General features: G+C 28.7%; 1 protein-coding gene across 3 annotated transcripts in view; it reads right to left on the bottom strand.

The window, feature by feature from the left end:
- The window catches only part of znhit6 (zinc finger HIT-type containing 6), a 45,686-nt gene that overhangs the window by 6,377 nt on the left and 14,447 nt on the right, over window positions 1–24,862 (bottom strand). For all 3 annotated transcript variants that reach the window (XR_007825564.1, XR_007825563.1, XM_051097375.1), the window contains exons 6-8: window positions 21,350–21,415; window positions 18,186–18,266; window positions 11,442–11,522 (exon numbers count right to left, since the gene is read on the bottom strand). Coding sequence is in view for 1 of the 3 variants with exons in the window: in XM_051097375.1 (XP_050953332.1) it covers window positions 11,442–11,522; window positions 18,186–18,266; window positions 21,350–21,415 (228 nt within the window). In the remaining 2 variants the exon portion in view is untranslated. The remainder of the gene's footprint in view (window positions 1–11,441; window positions 11,523–18,185; window positions 18,267–21,349; window positions 21,416–24,862) is intronic.

The following is a 24,862-nucleotide window of genomic DNA, read 5'->3' as shown; positions in this document are numbered from 1 at the left end:
ACATGTTTCTGTATTTAGTTTAAAGTAAAACAAAAATGTGTGGTAAATATGCTTAATAGTAATAAAAAAAATCCTCAAAATTATAACAAACAAAACAAAACAAACAAAAAAAACATGAAATGTCCCTTATACAAAATAACATACTTTATAATCATAAATCTAACATTAAATAAATAAATAAAAGTTGAATTTAGCAATTACTACAATTTTTCTCTAATTTATATAAAAAAAGAAATGCCCTTTTTGCAAAATATTATACTTTATAATCATAAATCTAACATTAAATAAACTAATAAATAAATACATTGATTAATTAATCATTAATTAAATGTAGAAATTACTACATTTTTTCTGTATTTAGCTTAAAGTAAAATGAAAATGTGTGGTAAATATGCTTAATAGTAATAAAAGAAATCCTCAAAATTATAACAAAAAAAAAAAAAAAAAAAAAAAAAGAAAGATGTTCATTATACATTATAATCATAAATCTAACAATAAATAAAAAAAATTAAATTGAATTTAGCAATTACTATAATTTTTCTCCTAAATTATAATAAAAAAGAAATGTTCATTATGCAAAATAGTATATTTCATAATCATAAATCTAACATAAAATAAACTAATAAATAAATAATTAAATTAATGAATTAATTAAATGTAGCAATTAATAATATTTTATCAAAGTATAGTATTTTATGCAAAATAATATACTTTGTAATCATAATTCTAACATTAAATAAATGAGTAAATAAATTAATTAAACTGAATTTAGAAATTACTACAATTTTTCTCAAAATTATATAAAAAATACAAGAAATGTTACTTATGCAAAATAATATACTTTATAATTATAAATCTAACATTAAATGAACTAATAAATAAATAAATTAATGAATTAATTAAATTTAGAAACTACTAAAGTTTTTCTGTATTTACTTAAAGTAAAATGAAAATGTGTGGTAAATATGCTTAATTGTCATGAAAATGATTCCTCAAAATCATAACAAAAAAAAAAAAACATTAAAATAACAATGCAAAATAATATAATCTAACATTAAATAAATTAACAAATAAATGAATTAAAATTGAATTTAGCAATTACTGCAATTTTTCTCAAAATTAAAAAAACAAAAGAAATATTCCTAATGCAAAGTAGTAAATATGCTTAACTGACATGAAAATTACTCCTGAAAATCTTAAAATGTTCCTCCTACAAAATATAATAATAATAACAATTTATAATTTAAAAAAATATATATTTTTAATACATCTAACATTGAATAAATTTTCTTTGTGACATTATAAATGTCTTTACTGTCACTTTTGATCAATTTAATGTGTTCTTGATGAATGAAAGTATTAAATGAAAAAAAAAAAAAAAAACTCCTCAAACAGAAAAAATATCTGAAATAAAGGCATATTTGTATATAAGAGATGCCACTGAATCAAAGTTCTGAATCAAGAACTGATTCACTGTGATTCTATTCCGAATCTTCAAGCGATCTCGGGCCGTGCCGTCGTTCTCCGTTAGAACATTCCCATGACATCATAGCTGGAGGTGCGAGAGGAAGCGTTCATGTTTTGGCTCCATAAAAATCAAGTGGAGGTTAAACCTCGCTCACAGCTGGAGACTCGTTCAGCCGATTCAGTAACAGCTTTAACAAACGGCCGCCAGCCTCCGTGCCCTTTAGCTTTCTCTCACATGACATCAGCCCGTCCTCGAGGCCTCTCGAGTCAGAGAGCGTTGTAAATCTGGGATTTCACTGCGGTCAATAGCTCACGCTCGTTCGCGTAGGGATCCGTCCGAAACACGAGGCTTTCGATGGCGCGGACACCTGCGTCAACAGATGCTCAGACGAGAAGCGTCGACGCTCAGAAGCTCGTTCTGTTTTCCAGGCCAAATCAAGGAGCCAAACCGAAGCAAAGGAAAACAAGCCGGACCGAGCCAAACCTCAGGGGACGCGCGAGGCTTCGACAAACCCGCACGAAAAAACAACAAACAAACGGCGTCTCTGTGCTGGAAAACCTCAGAGTTCAGTTGCATAAGGATTCAGATTCAGATTGATGGACTAAATTACACAGTTGGACAATGATGATGTTGGAATTGAAACGCAAGTCTTTGCAGAAAACAACATCTTAACTCTATAAAGCCTTCAGTTCTATGGTTATTAATTACTAGTTCTCAGTAAAGTCAAAAAGTGAATAAAAAAAGCATTAATATGCTTAATTGTAATGACAGTCTTCACAATTATATATAAAAAAATGTTTCAAAATAGTATGATTTATAATCATAAACCTAATATTTAATTAAATACATACATTTTAGCAATTACTACAATTTTTCTGTATTTAGCTTAATGTAATGAAAATTATTCCTCTAAATCATCAAAAAAAAAAAAAAAAAAAAAAAACAAAACAAGAAAAGATCCTTATGCAAAATAGTATACTTCATAATCAGAAATTTAACATGAAATAAATAAATACATTTAGCAATTACAACAATTTTTCTATATTTAGCTTAAAGTAAATTTAAATTGTGTGGTAAACATGCTAAAATGTAATGAAAATTATTCCTCTAAATCATAACAAAAAAAAAAAAACAAGAAAAGATCCTTATGCAAAATAGTATACTTAATAATCATAAATCTAACATTAAACACATAAATTAATTAGCAATTAATACAATTTTCTGTATTTAGCTTAAAGTAAACTTAAATTGTAAAAACAAACAAAACAAAACAAAGCAAGAAGTGTTCCTTAAGCAAAATAGTATACTTCATAATCAGAAATTTAACATGAAATAAATAAATACATTTAGCAATTACTACAATTTTTCTGTATTTAGCTTAAAGTAAAATAAAAATGTGTGGTAAATATGCTTAATTATAATGAAAATTATTCCTCAAAATTATAAGGGAATAATAAAGGAATAATTCCACAAAATTACTCCTTATGCAAGATAATACAATCTATAATCATAAACATCTACAATAAAGAAAGAAAGAAAGAAATTGAATTTAGCAATTACTACAATTACTACTTTTTCTGTATTTAGCTTAAAGTAAACTTAAATTGTGTGGTAAATATGCTTAATTGTAATGAAAAGTATTCCTCTAAATCATAAAAACAAAAAACAAAACAAGAAGTGTTCTTTAAATAAATAAATAAATAAATAAATAAAGTATTTTTTCTGTATTTAGCTTAAATTAAAATAAAAATATGTGGTAAATATGCTTAATAGTAATGACAATTATTCCTCAAAATTGTAACCAAAAAAAAAAAAAAAAAAAAACAAAAAAAAAAAAAAAAAACAAGAAATACTTTATAATCATAAATCTAACATTAAATAAACTAATAAATAGAAATAAATTAATTAATTAAATTTAGCACTTACTACACTTTTTTCCCCTCAAAATTATAAAAAAAAAAAAAAAACAAAAAAAAACAAGAAATGTTCCTTAATAAATAAGAAAATAAATTATTTATATATATTTATTATGCATTTGCCAATTATTACAATTTTTCTGTATTTAGCTTAAAGTAAAATAAAAATGTCTGGTAAATATGCTTAATTATAATGAAAATTATTCCTCAAAGTTATAACAAACAAAACAAAAGAAAACAAAAAACAAGATATGTTCCTTATGTAAAACAGTATACTTTATAATCATAAATCTAACAATAAATAAACTAATACATAGAAATAATTAATTAATTAAGCAATTACTCAAATTTTTCTCTATTTATCTTAACGTCAAATAAACATCTGTTAAACATGCTTTGTCATTAAAATTGTCATTAAAATTATAAAAAGAAAACAAGAGTGCTCTTTAAGCAAAATATTATACTTGATAATCAAATTTAACATGAAAAAAACAAACAAACAAATAAAAAAAAAAATGAATTAATTACATTTAGCAATTACTAATTTTTTTCTGTATTTAGCTTATATAAATAAAGTAAATATGCTTAATATGCTAATTAAAATTATTCTTAAAATTATATTTCTAAAAAACAGAAAAACGTTCCTAATGCATAATAGTATAATTTATAATCATAACGTCTAACATCTAACATAATAAATAAATAAATAAAATATAATTTAGCAATTATCACAATTTTTCCTTTTTTTTTTTTTTTTTTAGCTTAAAGTAAAATAAAAATGTGTGGTAAATATGTAAATAAGCTTAACTGTCATGAAAATTATTCCTTAAAATTATTTAAATATTAATAATATATTTATTTGCTTCCAAAGATGTTAATGTGGATCACTTGTGGATTATTGTGATGTTTTTATCAGCTGTTTGGACTCTCATTCTGACGGCACCCATTCACATACATTGGTGCAGTGTGCAATGACACATTTCTCTAAATCTGATCCTAATTATGTATGGCGTGAGGGGAGTAAACTGTCAGCTAATTTTCCTTTTTAGGTGAATTTAAGATTAGTTAAAGCATTAGGTCTCACGAATACAAACGTTTTTATTAATCTAAGCTGATGTTAATTTCTACACATCCTAATGAAACACTGAAAACGAGTGTATTTACACATTAGCAGCAACCTAGATGAATAAATGCAGTACTAAACGGTCAGTTCAGGATGGAAAAAAGTCTATTTACTGAGTAAATATTAACGGCGAGCGCTGAAAGCTGCTTTTGTGAGCGCTCGGAGCTTCCCGTAAAGAAGAGCCGAAACGCTAAACAAAACAAACCACAAACACACGACAGAGAGACGATTATGACGTGTCATAAAACAATCATCTGCTCATACGGCCATCAACATGTTTTGGAAAACGTTTTAAGCTCTGGTTAAATCACATCATCTGTTATTAATGCAGGAAAAAGACAGAAATGAGTCATGAGGTGAAGGCAGAAATCGCTGGAGTGTTTCCTGTCGTTATGTTCTGTAGGAGAGAATCACATCATACGGACGCTTCCACTGAGATGTTTGTCCAGCCATCAAATCACTATTTGAGTTACAAATCCAATGAGACAATTACATTTGGACTTTTTGTTTTTTTTATTCAGAGTTAAATATTTTGGTTTACATATATAATGCAGATAAATCTTCTGAAATGCCTTTTTGACCAAATTTAGCCAATTAAACCTGCATATTTTATGGAAATAGAATTTCAGAAAATTATATAAAATTTTATAAACAAGAAACATTCCTTGTGTAAAACAGTATAATTTATAATCATAATTCTAACATAATAAATAAATAATGAATACATATAATTTAGCAATTACTACAATTGTTCTATATTTAGCTTAAAGTAAAATAAAAATGTGTGGTAAATATGCTTTATTATAATGAAAATTATTCCTTGAAATTATAAAAAATATTTTTTAGATAGAAACAAATAAATGAATAAAAGAATGAATGAAGCAATTACTACAATTTTCTGTATTTAGCTGAAATGTGTAGTAAATATGCTTAAATGTAACAAAAATTATTCCTAAAAGTTATTAAAATAATAATAAAAAATGCTCCTTATGCAAAATAGTATAATTTATAATCATAAATCTAACATTAAATAAAACAGAATTTAACAATTACTAAAATGTTTCTGTATTTAGCTTAAAGTAAAATAAAAATGTGTGGTAAATATGCTTAATTGTAATAAAAATTATTATTCCTTAAAATTATATATATATATATATATATAAATATATATATATATATATATACACACTACCGTTCAAAAGTTTGGGGTCAGTAAGACTTGTAATAGTCTTTAAAGAAGTCTCTTATGCTCATCAAGGCTGCATTTATTTGATTAAAAATATAGAAAAAAAAAAACAGTAATATTGCAAAATGTTTTTACAATATAAAATAATGTTTTTTATTTTAACATACTTTAAAATAGAATTTATTCCTGTGATGAAAAGCTGAATTTTTATCAGCTGTTACTCCAGTCTTAAGTGTCACATGATCCTTCAGAAATCATTCTAATATGCGGATTTATTATTAGAATGATCAATGTTGGATAATATCAACAGTTGTGCTGCCAAATATTTTTTGGAACCTGTGATTTTTTTTTTTTTTTTTTTTTTTTTTTTCAGGATTCTTTCATGAATAACAAGTTTAAAAAGCACAGTGTTTATTCAAAATATAAATATTTTATAACAATGTAAATTATTTATTATTAACTTTTAATAAACTTTTAATTATTAACTTAATACATCCTTGGTGAATAAAAGTATTAATTTCTTAAAAAAAAAAAAAAAAAAAAAAAAGAGAAACAATAAAAATGTACTTACCCCAAATTTATTTATATATGCTCCTTTTGCAAAATAACAAATAGATATATAAACAAATTAATTAATTAATTTAGCAATTACTACAATTTTTCTGTATTTAGCTTAAAGCTTAAAGTAAAATAAAAATGTTGTAAATATGCTTAAATGTAATAAAACCTATTCCTAAAAATTATTAATAAAAAAAATAAATTCCCCTTATGCAAAATAGTATAATTTATAATCATAAATCTAACATTAAATAAAAACTAAGTCAAACTGAATTTAGCAATTACTACATTTTTTCTGTATTTAGCTTAAAGTAAAAAAAAAAAAACATAAAAACGTGCGGTAAATATGCTTAATTATAATGAAAATTATTCCTTGAAATTATAAAAAAATATTTTTTAGATAGAAAATAATTTGCATAAAACAAAGAAGTTGCAAATTTCTTGGAATAAACTTAATTGTAACGAAAATTATTCCTAAAATTATATATATATGTATATATATATATATATATATATATATATATAAACAAACATGAAACAAATCCCCAATGCAAGAAAATCTAACACTAAACAAACAAATAAATGAATTAATGACTAAATTAATTAATTAATTAATCAATTACTACAATTTTCTGTATTTAGCTTAATGTAAAATAAAAATGTGTAGTAAATATGCTTAAATGTAATAAAAATTATTCCTAAAAATTATTAAAATAATAATAAAAAATGCTCCTTATGCAAAATAGTACAATTTATAATCATAAATCTAACATTAAAAAAAATCTAACACTAAAAAAACAAAAACAAAAACTGAATTTAGCAATTATTACAATTTTTCTGTATTTAGCTTAAAGTAAAATAAAAATGTGTGGTAAATATGCTTAAATATAAGTATTAAAAAATTATTATTATTTTTTTTTTTTAGCAACTCATACCAAAAGTGTTGTGTTTTAGCAAACAAAAAAGTAAAAGGTAACTTTTAAATCAATAAATATATTTTTAAAAAATGCATTAAAAAGACATAATAAATAATAAATAAATAAATTACATAGATAAAATACTTTAATGAAAAAATATGTACATAAATTAAATAAATAAATTAACAAATAACCAAAGTAATAAATAATAAATCATTCTCTAAAAAAATATCTAACTTAATGAATTAAGTAGTGCACAAAAAATACATGAAGAAATAAGGTTAATTTTATTAATCAATTTTATATACGTACTTTTGTAACAAAAATACATATTTAAGAAATAAGTATAACAAATCTAATTATAATTATCATAATATTTACTTAGTAATTATATATACTTTTATTTTGCAATGAGGTACAGAGAAACTTTGATTTTTTTAAATCCAAATGATTAATGTAATAAAAATTATTTGTGTTTTGAAAAAAAAAAAAAAAAAAAAAAAAGACACGACAAAACCTTACAAAACTAAAAACAGAACAACGTTAAATATTACATAATAGAAATATCGTATCATGGAGGCAAATTCAGAATTTTGTAGGAAATTGTTTCACGCTCGCTGATCCAGCATCAGTTCAGATTGAAAGCAGGCATCTGTACGGGGCCGACAGGTGCGCAGGGCTTTACGGCTCCCACACGGCCCTCGGAGCGCAGCGTGGGACCCCAAAACACGCAGTCGGAGAACGAAGCAGAGAAAAGCATCTCTGACGAGTCCCAAAGCGCTCGACGTGCGTAACTGCGGGGGAATTTATGAGCAGTGATGTCACTCCCATAAAGAATCTGTGTCGATTTCATACGAGCAGAAATAAATCTGGGCGAGAGCGTCGGCCAATGGAAAGCCTCCGTTATCTCAGTTCTTACCGAAGACACAATAAAACACACACATTTCACTGCGGTGCCATTTACAAGGACAGGAAGCCGAAAACACGCGTCACGTGCTCAAACAGAACGAAACACAAACATAACACTAAAAACAGCTTGTTCCTTTTTTTTTCCCTTCATATTTTTGATAGCATTTGGTTGCTGGAATGCAAAACATGTATGTAAATGCAATGTAAAACTGATTTATTTTTGCCCAAAGCAGACAATGTCACCAATTATATAATTAAAATTATTTTATCTGAGCTTTTGATCAATTCATTTTCATGATTTTGAGTATTGGTAAAATTTGTTCGGATATTTTGCCAATTTTGGAACCCAATTAATAAAAATAAACTCACTCATTAAATACATGAATAAATTACCTAAATAAAATACATTAAAAAAACTCATAAATTCAATAAAAAAAATAAACCAATTAATATATGAATTTGGGAAACAAATTAATGAAAAATAAGTTCAAAAAAACTAAACTGATAAATTAATTAATAAACAAAAAAAAACATACAAAATAATGATATTAATAAAACAAATGAATATACAGATTTAATTAATAAATCAATAAATTAAATAAATAAAATATAAATAAATACATAAATTTGGGAACAACACTAATAAACAATAAATTATTATTAACTAAACTGATACATTAATTAAGAAAAATACAAAAAAAAACTCATTAATTAAATAAATTAATAAAACACCTAAATAAAATAAACAAACAAATAAATAATATACAGAAAATTCATAACCGAATTCAATTAATAAACAAATTACTATATGAATTTGGAAAACAAATTAATGAATAATAAATTAGAATAACTAAACTGATAAATTAATTAATAAACAAAAAATTCATTATAAATAAATACATATATTAATAAACTAAATTAATAAATAAATTTGGGAACAAAGCTAATAAATAATAAATGATTATTAACTAAATTGATCAATTAATTAATAAAAACACAAAAAATGCATTAATTAAATAAATTAATAAATCACCTAAATAAAATAAACAAATAAATAATATACATAAAAAAATCATATATGAATTAACAAATTAATGAATAATAAATTAGAATAACTAAACTGACAGATTAATTAATAAACAAACAAACAAAACATTAAAAATAATTATATTAATAAAATAAGTTAATACACAGATATAATTAATAAATCAATAAAATAAATTAATACATACATATCGGAGCAAAGCTAATAAATGACTAGTAACTAAATTGATTAACTAATTAATTAAATTAACAATTTACAAATAATTTAACTTATTAATAACTGACCTCATTAAAAATTAAATAAAATACATAATTCATAAACATATTCAATAAATAAATAAATAAAACATTAATATATAAGTTTGGGAAACAAATGATTAAATAATGAATTATTATTAACTAAACTGATAAATTAATTAATAAACAAAAAACACATTACAAATAAATATATTAATAAAATAAATTAATAAATAAATGTGGGAACAAAGCTAATTAACAATAAATGATTATTAACTAAATTGATAAATTAATAAACAAAAATACATTAATTAGTAAACAAAAACTAACAGTAAACTAAATTACCTATACAAAATAAACAAACAAATATATAAAATACATTTTAAAAATCATAAATTCAATAAATAAATAAAACAAATTCATATTATTAACTAAACTCATAAATTAATAAACAAAAAAATACATTAAAAATAAATATATTACTAAAATTAATATACAGATATAATTAATAAATAAATAAATTAATAAATAAAAAATAAATTAATGCATACATTTGCAAACCAGCTAATAAATAATAAATGCATAATAAATCAAGTAAGTTCAGAAACCCGTCAGGGGTTTGGTGTCAAAAATACATTTCATATTTTTGTACTGTAACATCAACTACGTCAGCGATCTCATGCGTTTTGAGTCAAATACATTTTTTATTCATAAACAGTAACTTCAGATACCTGTCAGCAATCGCCGGGGGTCTGTGTCAAATAAATACATTTTATATTTGTATACTGTATAGCTTCAAACACCTGTCAGCGATCGCAGACGTTTCCTGTCAAATACATTTTACATTCATATACAGAATCTTAAGACACCTATCAGCAACTGCAGACAGTTTGTGTCAAATAAATACATTTCATATTTTTGTACGGTAACATCTACGTCTTAGCGATCTCATGCTCCATCTAGTGGTAGGCAGAGGAATCACTAAATAAAATATAAATTATTGTTAAAACACAATACAATTTAATTTAATCTTTTAGTAGTTTTTATTTTTTATAATTTATTTTGTACATTTACGTGTGCACTGTAAAAAATAAGTACGAAACTTTACAACTAAAATTACAAAAATGCTACAGAAAAAAAACAAACTGTTAATAAGTTAACAGTAAATTCCTGTACTAAATACAGGGAAAAACTGTAAAAGATCTAACCAGACATTTCATGTAATTTTACAGTAAAATGCTGTTAATTGTTACAGTTTTTAGAAGTAAAAAAGAACAAATCAATGTATAATTTACAGTCGAAAACCGTAATCTGATATTCCCAGAATAGAGTGACACTACACATTTGAAAGTATTTTGTTTAAATAATCATGGTTTTTTTTTTTTATGTTTTTTGTGAATGTTTGTTGCATTATTTAAGTGTTGTGTGTTACCATGATGGTGTTTTGTGTTTGCGTGAATGACTCTGTGCAACTTTTGTATATTAGCATATACTTCTGCTTGTGGCCAAACTACTTGTGATGAGCTTTGATTCTTCATGTGGTTTTCTCTTTAACCACCTGCATTATTATGGTGGATGTCAGTATGTTAAAGGCACAAAACAGATTTTAACAGCAGTGTGCGTTGTTGAAGAATTTTCTTGCTTGTAAATTATAGTTTTGTACTGTAAAACACAGTTTTTTGTTTTAAATGTACTTACAATTTTTTTTTTATTCTTTACAAAATTATTCTGGCAACCACAGCTGCCAAAATTATTTTGTAAAAACTACAGATTTTTTTTTAACAGCGTGCAGTACAGTTTTTATTTAACTTTTAGGTACAACACATTTTAATTGAATGATTATTTAAGATTTTACTGACCTGTTTGTAAGCGCTGTACAGTGTTATAATAAAACTGCCTCGTTTTTAAACGGTGCAGAGCTGTAGCTGAATAGTTCGGCCTACTACGCTCCTGTATTTTAACGCTGATCATTATTGGTGGTACTTGGTATAAAAAGTTTGGGAACCACTGCATTAGGTCATGTAAGAACAAACGACTATTCAACTACAAAAATATCTGTCAACAGATTTTTTTTTCATCTTACCTGAGAGAGTTGGGTTGTGTTTGCTCTGACTTCAGAAAGACTCTGATGTGCTCCTGAGGACTGTGGACGTACACCTTTAACCTGGAAACACAACACACAAGTAACGTGAGATCAGCGCTCAGTAGAGAAAAACCCTCACACTGTACATCCACTCAACACGAGGGTGTGCGACGATAAGCTCGTGGTGACACGTGCGTTTGGAAGGAATGAAAAATGCCTTTAAAAAGCATTCGCAACACGTTTGACTTATATAACGTGACTGAATCTGGCTGCACGCAGGAATGTACATTTACAAAATGTCAGTTCTGAACTCATGTTGACTTCAGGGAAGAACACACACACACACACACACACACACACACACACACACACACACACCCCGATATGATCAGACTCATATGAAAACTGTATTTTCGTGACTGTAGTCACACCTAATATGATAAACTAGCTGGTTTGGTAAGATTTACACTACCAGTCAGAAGTTTGGACACATTTGACTGAATTTATGTTTCTCGTTATCTGAAAAAGCTTTTAATTTAAAGGTCTCTGCTGAATTGCGTAAAATGAGTTTTGTAGGCAAAAATAAATTGTCTACATATGCATTAAATATTCAAATGAGTGAGTTGTAGGGCTATGAAACCATTCAATTTTCCCCAAATTTTTGTTGTTTCTGGATATTTTTTCAAGATTTAATTTTTAGTAATCATATTTAATAATTGAAATCATAATTGTAACTATCTATATTATATTATATTATATTATTATAATACAATTATACAATATTATAATAATACAATTGCATTATATTATTTATTATATTTAGAGCAAAAAAAAGGTTTAGCAAAAATGACATTTATAGGGCCTTATGAAATCAGTTTTATTATTATTATTATTATTATTATTATTATTACTATTACTACTACTATAGGAATCCAGAAAATGTAAAACAGAAAAAAAAAAAAAATAATGCGCTTAGAAAAAAAAATAGAATGTTTTAAAAAAATAATAATAATATAAAAAACAATAATAATAACAACAACAACAAAAACAATAATAATAATAATGATAATGATAACGATAATGATAATGTTCAATTCAATTTTTTCCTAAATTCAGGTTTTTTTTTTTTTCCTGGATTTTAATTTACCAGGATTTCTTTTTTTACATTTTAACTTTTCTGGATTTAACATTAGTTATCAAAGAGCATGCCCGATTAATTAAATTTAATACAAATGAATGACAATTAATGAAAAGTTGATGAAAAATTATATTTTTAGGGACTCATGAAATCCAAAAATTCCATTTTCCCAGTTTTTTTTTTTTCAAATTCAGTGCTTTTAGTTTTATTTTTTTCTGGATTTCACTTTAATCATTTAATTAAATTTTCAAATCATTTAATAAAACAATCATAAAGTATGTGTAATCAATACATTCCTATCATTTTTTTTTTCATTTTAATGTTTCTAGTTTCAATTTTTAGTAATCATACTTAATTGAAATCGTAAAACTTATACAATTTAAGAATTTATTAAAGGTTTAGCAAAAATTATATTTATAGGTCTTTATGAAATCAGTTTTATTATTATCATCATTTTCAGTAGTAGTATTATTATTAACGGAATCCAGGAAAATTAAAACAGAAAAAAAAAGAACTTAGGGACAAAATGGAATTTGTTTTTTAAAACGTAATAATATAAATAAATAAATAAATAAATAAATAAATAAATACTGATTTCCATTTTTTCTCTAAATTCAGTATTTTATTCTGTTTTAATTTTCTTGGATTCCTTTTTTTTCCCATTTTAACTTTTCTGGATTTAATATTAGTTATCAAAAAGCATGTTTGACTAATTAAATGTAATACAAATTAACAACAATTTATTGAAGGTTTCATAAAAAAGACATTTTTAAGGCCGAATGAAATCAGTTTTATTTTTTTCCCCAAATTCTGTTTTCCCAATTTTTTCCTTCAAACAAACAAATAAAAACAATTAACTGTATAAATTTGGGAACCATATATATATATATATATATATATATATATATATATACACACACACACACACACACATTCAATTAACTAATTCAATTAATAAATACAATAAAATATTATTGTCATTATTATTATTATTATTATTATGAGAAATACATTCTACTGTACAAAACAGTAGTAAATTTATACTACTAAGTTTACTACTTACTATGAACAGTAATTAACTTAGTAAGTTAAAACTTTTATTTTGTCAGATTTTAGTAAAGACCTTCCAATTTCTATATATGATGACAGTTTTATCAAATGAAATGGTGAAATGCTGGTGAAGCGACTCTCTTGCGTTTTCATATTTACAGAATAGTCCAAATCGCCGTTTTATTAAGTTACAGTCCTATTTTTCATTTCTCCATCCAAATTCCACGTTACAGTAATTTCCATTTTCATGACTAAACACCATCTGTTTGATTTCATCACAGTACTGCTATTCTAACATTCGGGAAATAGTCAAAATAAGCGCTTGTGTCCCAACTCCTGAGCGTTAGTCAAACCACCCTAAACCTCAGCGGTCAACCTCATCTATCCAGTGTCCGGCGTCTCAACCCGCCGTGACGCGTTTCCATTGTGTTCCAGAAGCCGATGCTTATCTTGATAAAAGCCATCGCTCATTCGAACCTCACGCAGCCGGAGCCGAGCCGAAGCTGACGCCGTTCACCGGCTTCAGATTTCCTCCAAAGCACACAAAAGCATTTAGATGGAAGTGTGGAACATGTTCTGACAGATGATTCCTGAAACATAAACAAACCAGTCGCTGCACTCGATGTTGCGTAACAAACAGAAAAAAGGTTTGGACGTGATGCTAAATCATTTGAACCCCCTACTGTCTGTCAGGAGACGAGAACGTGTGAGACCGTTTAGACGATTTGCCTTGCTGGATGTTTTCTAAACACAATTAACTACAATTAAGACGGCTGTAAGATCAGAAGAGATTTGTTAGTTTACTGAAATCGTTTGCTTAAGATGTAGGTGAGTTCGCTTCTTCATCAGATTTGAAGAAATGTAGCATTGCATCTCTTGCTCACCAATGCATGTGAATGGGTGCCGTCCAAAAAAATTAACATTTGATGTCAATTTACTCATCCTCATGTCATCCAAGATGTAGATGAGTTTGTTTCTTCATCAGATTCGGAGAAATGTAGCATTGCATCACTTGCTCACCAATGCGTGTGAATGGGTGCCGTCAGAATGAGAGTCCAAACAGCTGATAAAAACATCACAATAATCCACAAGTAATCCACACCACTCCAGTCCATCGATTAACATCTTGAGAAGACAAAAGCTGCCTCTTTGTAAGAAACAAACCCATAATTAAGACATTTTTAACTTCAAAACGCTAAAATACAAGTCCATAATCCATAATAATGCCCCCTCCAATGGAAAAAGTCCATCTCCTGTTATCTCTCACATCAAAATCCAACCATATTTGTGTTTAGAACTGTTTTTAAATTGTTTTGGCTTGTAAACAGCACTTGATCTATACAGATGTCTCTCCTGATTCAGACCAGACCACTTTTTCACTGGAGAAAGATTTATTATGGATTATGGACTCTTATTTTAGTTAAAAACGCCTTAAAACGCACAGCTTTTGTCTTCTCAAAATGTTAACTGACGTACTGGAGTGGTGTGGATTGATTGTGGATTATTGCAATGTTTTTATCAGCGGTTTGGACTCTCATTCTGACGGCACCCATTCACAAGCATTGTAGAGCTAGTGATGCAATGCTACATTCCTCCATGTCTGATGAAGAAACAAACTCAGATACATCTTTGGATGACCTGAGGATGAGTAAACTTTCAGGAAATGTTCATTTCTAGGTGAACTACTCTTTTAAAGATCATATTCATCTTTAAGCATAAAGTCACTTAATTCTGATCCATTTTACAGAAAGCAAGACTTGATATTGTGTGTAATTTTGCTTCTCAAATAAATGAAAGGACTAATTTTACCAAAAAATGACATTTGATGTCAATTTACTCATCCTCAAGTCATCCAAGATGTAGATGAGTTTGTTTCTTCATCAGATTTGGAGAAATGTAGCACCGCATCACTTGCTCACCAATGGATGTGAATGGGTGCCGTCACAATGAGAGTATTGTGTGATGTTTTTAATCAGCTGTTTGGACTCTCATTCCGACGGCACCCCTTCACATACATCTTTGGATGACCTGAGGCTAAGCAAACTTTGAGCAAATGTTAGTTTCTGGGTGAACTATTCCTTTAAAGATGATCTAATCGACTTGTCTGTACATGCATAATGAGTTTCTGTTATGGAATAATATGAATCAGCACTGATCTCCGAGGAAAATCTCTTAAACTATTGGCTTTCACAATAATTCCCAACAAACCCTCCCTGAGAGATGCCGAACGCTATTCTAGTGTTGATTTTGTGGCCTGTTATCACACTGCAAAGAGTTCATTTCTAACTCCAAACCACTGCTTTGTTTCGGCATTTACGGACCTTTTGTTGATTTGCAAGTCATACGATGTGAGGATCCAAATATAACCCAAAACCCGTTCCATGAAAAAACAATAGGCGGAAAATGATCCACTTCATCAAGTTAATAGTCAAGTCATTACTGCATTTTATGAAAAGTTCAGAAATGAATCTGCCCTAGTTTTCCCTGCGAGTCTGACATCAATAAACCCCCGAAAAGGGCCAGACACAATCTCACTGACTGACAATGCTGCACATACGCCGCACTTACGCCATACTTAGCCGTAAAAAGTCATTGAAACGAGAAGCAGGCGATCAAGAAATGTGAAAATGTCAGCCGCTGTGTTGAGAATTGCGGTATGATGTCAGCTCAGTGTTAAATCTACGTTCGTCATCGTTGACGCGTGTGCATTTTTATGCTTGTTTTGATGGCAGGTTAAATGTATTGAATTGCAGGTTGTCAATTTGTTCAATGTACACATACAGGTAAAAAATTCAGGTAGTGGCAACCACATGTGAAATCACAGCGAATAAGGTACATTTTAACTCATTAGAGTTGCCAGATCTTACTTTTAAAAAAGCAACAAATAAGAACAAATCCATATATACTACTAGGCTGTAGAATGCTTGAATATGATTGGCTGAGGGCCGTTTTAATTACACTACAAGGCCGCTGAATGTGATTGGCTGAGGAGTGTTCTAATTACACTACAAGACTGCTGAATGCTTGAATCTGATTGGCCGACGAACATATTAATTATACTACAAGGCTGCTGAATGCTTGAATCTGATTGATCAATGAACGTTCAAATTATACTACGGCGCTGTTGAATGGTTGAATTTGATTGGTCGACGAACGTTCAAATTATACTATGGCACTGTTGAATGCCTGAATCTGACTGGCCGACGAACATTGTATACCACAGGGCTGTTGAATGCTTGAATCTGATTGGCTGACAAACATTCTAATTATACTACTAGGCTGTTGAATGCCTCAAACTGATTGGCCGACGAATGTTCTAATAATAGCACAGGGCTGTTGAATGCTTGAATAGAATTGGCCGATGAATGTTCTCATTATACCACAGGACTGTTGAATGCTTGAATCTGATTGGCTGACAAATGTTCAAATGATACTATGACGCTGTTGAATGCTTGAATCTGACTGGCTAACGAACATTCTAATTATACCACAGGGCTGTTGAATGCTTCAATGTGATTGGCTGACGAACGTTCCAATTATACTTGGTGTGGTTGAATGCTTGAATCTTATTGGCCAACGAACATTCTAATTATACTACTAGGCTGTTGAATGCTTAAATCTGATTGGCTGACAAACATTCTAAGGTGTGCAATTATTTTCAAGGAAACTCATGCCGAAAGTAGCTCCAGGCAGGTTTTGACCGCGTTACATGTTCATATCACTTCACCAAACGATTTTAGTCATTTCAAAGATCCTAAAATAACCAAAACCCACAACAACACTAAACAAGCTGTTAAATACAGCAAACAACAGGATAAATAATTTCCATGTTTCTGCCACAAAAATTGTTTTATTATGTGCAGAAAGCACATACTCAATTTCTCCCACTCTCTCTCCCTTACAAACACAGAACAGACACACACTCGCACACACAGAAACTTGTCAGCGCTGTTCTGACAATAAAAAAAAATGGTTTTGCAATTTATAAGCTACAGAACATTTCTCACTAGTGAGGTAGATGAGATGCATAAGAAACTTATCCCACACACAAGAGTGTTTTAAGGACAAGAACCTGATGAATGTCTTGAGATACATCAGAACAATGTCTTGAGGTGTGGTAACTGCAGCATAGGCGGAGTAATTGATGGCGGGCTGTTGAATTATTAGAAAATAACACACACCCGAGATGGTGATGCGGCCATGACGCGGGTTATTAAGCATTATTACATAAGACACATCACAAAATACTGTGACATGCAACGCCATAAAGTTGATCGTTTTATGAGCCGAGCCCAAATAACAAGCCCAAAGATGCTTAATGAAGTGTGGCTATAAAAAATGGACATGGCAACCCTTCAAGAGTGCACTCTGCAATGCAGCTAATCAAACGTAAACAAAACATGACAGCTGTGTCGAAGGTGGTTTAGTTAAAACAGTATCAAACATGCGAGGTAGGAAAAGGTTGCTATAATGTCAGATAATATCAGTCTTTAAAAGCAAAATAGTGAAAGCGTCAGACATTCAAACACGTGAAGGTCTGACGGGACGATACGTACATTTGCCGTTTGACCGGATCTGACTCTGAAGGATGAATGTAGTCGTTGAGAATCTGATCGAGTTCGCGGTTATCTGGACACCTGATAAAAGGTTCAAGTGAGTAAGAAAACAGATTTTGATTTCAAAGAAAGACCATGCAGCTTTCGTCCACACAAAAGTTCATCCTGACCAAAGGCCTGGTTGTATTTCAAACAATTTTATTTTATATAATTTGTCATTTTGACATTCTTCCCATTCTGCTTGCCATTTCTCTAATGTACAATGATTGATTAAGGGCTTGAGATAATGTTTTCTTTTTGTGGTTCTTGCTTACTTCTTCAAAGCATCTAGTTTTATGGATTTGGAATGACAGAAAGGTCATTATGATGGTCGACAGAGTGAATACCAGATTTTTCCATTTTGCATGAACTATCCCTCTAATGCAACTCATGACTATTGGTTTGAATCCATTTTATTTTTTCCCAAATCACATTTTTTTCCATTTGAATGTTTCTGGATTTCATTTTTATAGTTAAATTAAAATGTCCTAAGATTTTACTTAAAAAAATAAAAATAAAAAAATATTTAATTGAAAATTATGAATTAAAAAGATTTTTGTGGGGCCTAATTTGAAATTATTTTATTTCTTCCCAATTTCTTCCCGTTTTATTTTTTGTTCATTTTATTTATTTAATTTTTTTATATTTCTGTTTATTTTTCTTTATTTTTTTCTGAATTCCATTTTAATGATTTAATATATTTAAAAAAAACTGAATTAATGTAACTTTAATAAATTCATTTTAACAATTAATTAGCACATCTAATGATTTTTGCAATGCATAAATTAAAAGCTTTAAAAAAAAAAAAAACTTTTTTCCTAAATTCCATGATTTTCATTTTAATGGTTTATTATTGGGTTATTAATTATCTGAATTCATATAACTTTAACAAATTAAATTTGTAACAATTGAATAGTATATCTAATGAATTGAAATGTACAAATTAAAAGCATTTTTTAATACTTTAAGATATACAAAGATTTTTTTCTTTTTTTTTTCTAAATTCCATGACTTTCATTTAATTTTTTCTAGATTCCATTTTAATGGTATAATTAAATATTAACAATCAAAAAGCATATCTAATCAATTTAATTCATAAAGCATTAACAGCTAAACTTTTAACAATCACAAAAGCATGTCTAATTAATTAAAATACACAATATTTTTCCCCTCACATAACCTTTTTAAAAATTTTTCCTCAATATCCATTTTTATTTTTGTTTTATTACATTAAAATGTAGAGATAAATTGACTAATCATTTAAAAATTAATTCAAAATAAACCCAAATGTTTAAATTAAAAATGTAACAAAAATTATATTTTTATGGCCTTGCGAAATCCATTTTACTTCCCTTGTGGATTCTAATTTAATAAACTCTTAATAATAAAAAGGCATATCTTATTAATTAAATTCATAAAACCTTAAACAATTTAATAAAATTTAAATTTTAAATTTTAATTAATTTTTCAAAATTCTATAATAGGGCCTTAATAAATGTAACTTTTTTTTTTTTTTTTTTTTTTTTTTTTTCGGATTTATGATATAATTCCCATTTAATATCAAAATTGGTGGTAAACTAAAGGCGGCATAAACATTAGCAATTTTATAAATCTTTTAAAAATGTAATCAAATTAAAATTTTACAATCCATATCTTAAGCTCTTTAAAGGAGAAGTCCACTTCCAGAACAACAATTTACAAATAATGTACTCACCCCCTTGTCATCCAAGATGTTCATGTCTTTCTTTCTTCAGTCGTAAAAAAAAATTATTCCAAAACGTAGTTTAAATGCGGCTTCAAAGGGCTCTAAACGATCCCAGCCGAGGAAGAAGGGTCTTATGTAGCGAAACGATAGGTCATTTTTTTCGAAAAATAAAAATTTGTATACTATTTAAGAAAAAAAGCTCGTGTAGCACAGGCTCTGGGATGTGCATTCTTGAAAGATTCATTCATTTTGAACGAATCTTTAATGTGACTCGGGAAGAACGAGTCGTCTCGGGGAGTGATTCGTTCAGTCGCACATGTGCAACATCCTATTAGGTTCTGTACTGGAATTAGTTCACCTGTTTTTCGAGTCGTTCGTTCATCTTATGGGCTGTCACGTGATGAACGAACGACTCAAACCCGAAAACTTGTCAGATAAGAGGTGAGGTGAGCTAATCATAGACTAAAGACCCAGGTAAACAATCTTTTCTGTTTCTTATAGCATTATAGTTTTGTCTTGTTTGTAGTGTGATCAACGTTTGTGTAAGCAGTAGATGTGTTAGGGAGGTAAAACGTAACATTTTAATTATATTTTGCTAAAATGAACGAAATGACTTGAAAAAAAGATTCGTTCATTTTGCTGAACGAGACTCAAAGGTCAGAGTCGGTAAAATGATCCGAACTTCCCATCACTACTATGTATGACATCTAAGTTCATTGTCTGTGTGCTGAGTATGGTGAAAAACTCCATCTTATTTTCTCCTACAACTTCAGAATCGTCCGACATCGTTGTAGCTTTTTGTTTGTAAACAGTGTTTGACTTACTTGCACTTTCTTAGTCTTTGCGCGTTTGCTTTGTAAACACTGGGTCTGTAGTGTTTACAAAGACCTTTTGACCTTCTGACCTTTCGACGTGATTCAACAGTACGTAGCGTCGTGAACGCGTGTCCCAGAGCCTGTGCTACACAAGCTTTTGTGCTTAAAAAGTATACACATTTTTATTTTTCAAAAACAATGACCGATCGTTTCGCTAGATAAGACCCTTCTTCCTCGGGTGGGATCGTTTAGAGCCTTTGAAGCTGCATTTAAACTACATTTCGGAAGTTCAAAATCGGGGCACCAATGAAGTCCATTATATGCAGAAAAATCCTGAAATGTTTTCCTCAAAAACCATAATTTCTTCACGACTGAAGACAGAAAGACATGAACATCTTGGCTGACAAGGGGGTGAGTGAATTATTTCTGAATTGTTGTTCTGGAAGTGGACTTCTCCTTTAAGCCCTACTTTTGATTATTCATCCTGTACTGTAAATGTCATTTTTATGACTAGTTTCTGCATTTTATGCATCACAGTATCCTCAAAGTGCCAAATAAGTATTTTTAAAACACCAAAATAGAAGAGAAGAGAAGGGCCGTTATACCTCTCTGAATAAACAGCATCGCTCTGAGGAAAATGGATCTTCAGATGCCAGTAGAACCGTCCTTCCCTGCGGGAACAAAACCAGAAAACTGAGTTACGCTTCCCAAAAACGCCATCCATACCGCAGCGCTCCGGCCCTGGACTTACTGACTCACATCAGAGCAATACTCTGGATGTGCTGTACTGCACTCATGTTTTAACAGAAACCCTGTTGTTATGTTTCTAGAAGCTCAGATTGACGGCCAACAGCAAATGTGTTTTTCCAGTAATGAAAAACTGACAGCATCAGTATGTTCGACAATAAAGCGGTTCTCTGGTTTGGTGGACAGAAGCGCAGGCCCGTCTGGCATCGCACGCCGCTATTTACTGGAACAACACGTAATGTAATCGAGAAGGTGTGCGATTAGAGCGGGCGAATCGACGCTGGGAATCACGTTTACGATGACGATAATTCAGCTGGCTGAATCTGGATCTGGAGCGCAGACAAAAAAACTGAACGCTTTCTTTACGAGATCCAAAGAACATGAAACAGGGCTGACCACAGCTTCCACAGCTGCTGCTAAGAGTTCTGTACTTTTAATGCAACAGCGTTCGATTGAGTCAAGCTTGGCTCCGTCAGCACGATCCTGACGCTGTTCGGCTTCAATATGAGGATGAAGAGAAGAAATACAAGCCCCCTGAGTGCTGGGATCGAGCCGGCCAGGATCCCACCCTCGCTGGAGCTGCTGTAGGGCGAGGGGTTGCCAGACGCATCTGCTGAAGATGTCACCGCAGTTCATCCAAATCAGGTTGAAGCAATAAGCCACGAGATCTGCTTCGCAGCCAATTTTATGCAAATGATGCGAAGCAGAAGCTGCAAATGTTTAATGGTTGCCAACCTGATTGTATTCACTGCTCTTTTTTTCTTGATTTAAAATTTCGAAATGTTAAAATTTAAAAAAAATGAAAGAGTTGATTTTACAAACTTTGATTTGAAGAAAATATATAATACAGCAATGAGCTGCAATCACATGAAGCATACGTAACTGAAATAAAATTAATGGAATTATACAAAACTATGTTGGTTATAAGTATAGAAATAATATATTTTATGTTTATCGCAAAACATGATAATATAATATGAGGTAATATTTTACAATGATACACTAGCAAAAAATATTTAATATTTTTTAAAGAAGTCAAAGTACAGCAAAAGCAGTAAAATTTTGAAATATTTTTATTATTTAAAATAGCTGTTTTCTATGTGAATATATTTTAAAATGTTATTTATTCCTGTGATTCCAAAGCTGAATTTTCAGCATCATTACTCCAGTCTTCAGTGTCACATGATTCTTCAGAAATCATTCTAATATGCTGATTTTCTGTTCAAGAAACATTTATTATTATTATCAATATTTAAAACAGTTGAGTACATTCTTTGATAAATAGAAAAATCAGCATTTATCTGAAATAAAAATCTTTTGTAACATTAAACATTATACCATTCAAAAGCTTGGAGTCAGTATAATTTTTTTTTGGAAAGAAATTACAGAAATTAATACTTTTTTTTAGCAAGTATGCTTTAAATTGATGATAAAGACATTTGTAATATTACAAAAGATTTCTATTTCAGATAAATGCTGTTCTTCTGAACTTTCTATTCATCAAAGAAACCTGGAAAATTATACTCAGCTGTTTTCAACATAAAAATAAATGTTTTTTTTGAGCAGAAAATCAGAATGATTTTTTAAGGATCATGTGACTGAAGTAGTAATGCTAAAAATTCAGCTTTGTAAATTTATTTATTTATTTATTTTAAATATATTCAAATAAAAAACGGTTATTTTAAATAATAAATATATTTCAAAATTTGACATATATATATATACACTACCGTTCAAAAGTTTGGGGTCAGTAAGACTTGTAATAGTCTTTAAAGAAGTCTCTTATGCTCATCAAGGCTGCATTTATTTGATTTAAAAAAAAAAAAAAAAAAAAAAAAAACAGTAATATTGCAAAATGTTTTTAAAATATAAAATAATGTTTTTTATTTTAACAAACTTTAAAATAGAATTTATTCCTGTGATGAAAAGCTGAATTTTTATCAGCTGTTACTCCAGTCTTAAGTGTCACATGATCCTTCAGAAATCATTCTAATATGCGGATTTATTATTAGAATGATCAATGTTGGATAATATCAACAGTTGTGCTGCCAAATATTTTTTGGAACCTGTGATTTTTTTTTTTTTTTTTTTTTTTTAGGATTCTTTCATGAATAACAAGTTTAAAAAGTACAGTGTTTATTCAAAATATAAATATTTTATAACAATGTAAATTATTTATTATTAACTTTTAAGAAACTTTTAATTATTAACTTAATACATCCTTGGTGAATAAAAGTATTAATTTCTTAAAAAAAAAAAACAAACAAAAAACAAAAAACAAAAGAAACAATAAAAATGTACTGACCCCAAACTTTTGAACGGTAGTGTATATAATGAACTAGCCATGATTCTCTCATTAGTCTGTGTTTATCTGCAGGATCACGATCAGTTTAGTTCTTTACTTACAATTAAACAACTTTAAAAAATGAAGTATATCTACTAGAGCTGGGTTTTGACACAAATTTCACAACTTGATTCAATTTGATATAGAATATACCAAGGAGGGAAAAAAAAAAAAAAAAAATTCTCTCAACTAATGCTGTAGAATATACATGAGAGTCAGTTGGTAAATTACTAAAATATTGAAGGTTAAAATTAACTGATTTGTACATAAACTCAAATTACAAAATTTTTATAATAATGTTAAAATTACATATTTATATTTCTACTCCCATTCGTTTTTTAAATATAAACATTTTAATGGTGGCTGTCATAAAAACTTGACATAGGCTAAAATAAACATCAAAGAACAGTAAAAAGTATAATGAATATGTTATGCAAAATGCTCCTCTCTAGAATTCGCTTTACTAGCTGAACAATGAGTTTATGATCACCAAATGTGTTTTTCTAAGGTGAATGTGATGTTGCGTCAAATTGGAGACTTTGTCTTATTATTCATATTAAAAAGCAAGAAAGCACAAAGCTTATTGTAATTTACTGGATGGGATGCACGCTTAGTTAACTAAAACGTTTCCTTAGTTAACTAAAACAGGCTAGACTATTCGCTTCTTGGGATCTAAGAATCGATTTCATTTCATAAAAATGAGAATGATTAAAATAGAGAAACGTATATTTTTTAGATTTTACAATCTAAGGTAGGTTAATTTATATGTTATACAGGACTTTACTTCTTAAACTCAACTGAAACGTGGCTCATCTGGTAGATTTTAACACCATGACTGTTGTTTTGATTAGTTTTTAACGTGACAAACAATGTCCTGTTTAACTGTGCATGAGTCAAACTGGTGCAAAGGTGGAATAAAACACTCAGCGCCGACTTAGTTGCTACATATGTCACAAATCACTTGACTAAGACGAGAAGAATCATTGACATGCCCATTATCCGCCAACTCATCTGCTTCCATCAAACC

The sequence above is a fragment of the Labeo rohita genome, chromosome 23, assembly GCF_022985175.1.
Source record: "Labeo rohita strain BAU-BD-2019 chromosome 23, IGBB_LRoh.1.0, whole genome shotgun sequence".
Lineage (NCBI taxonomy): Eukaryota > Metazoa > Chordata > Actinopteri > Cypriniformes > Cyprinidae > Labeo > Labeo rohita.
This window is presented reverse-complemented; position numbering and strand designations above follow the sequence as displayed.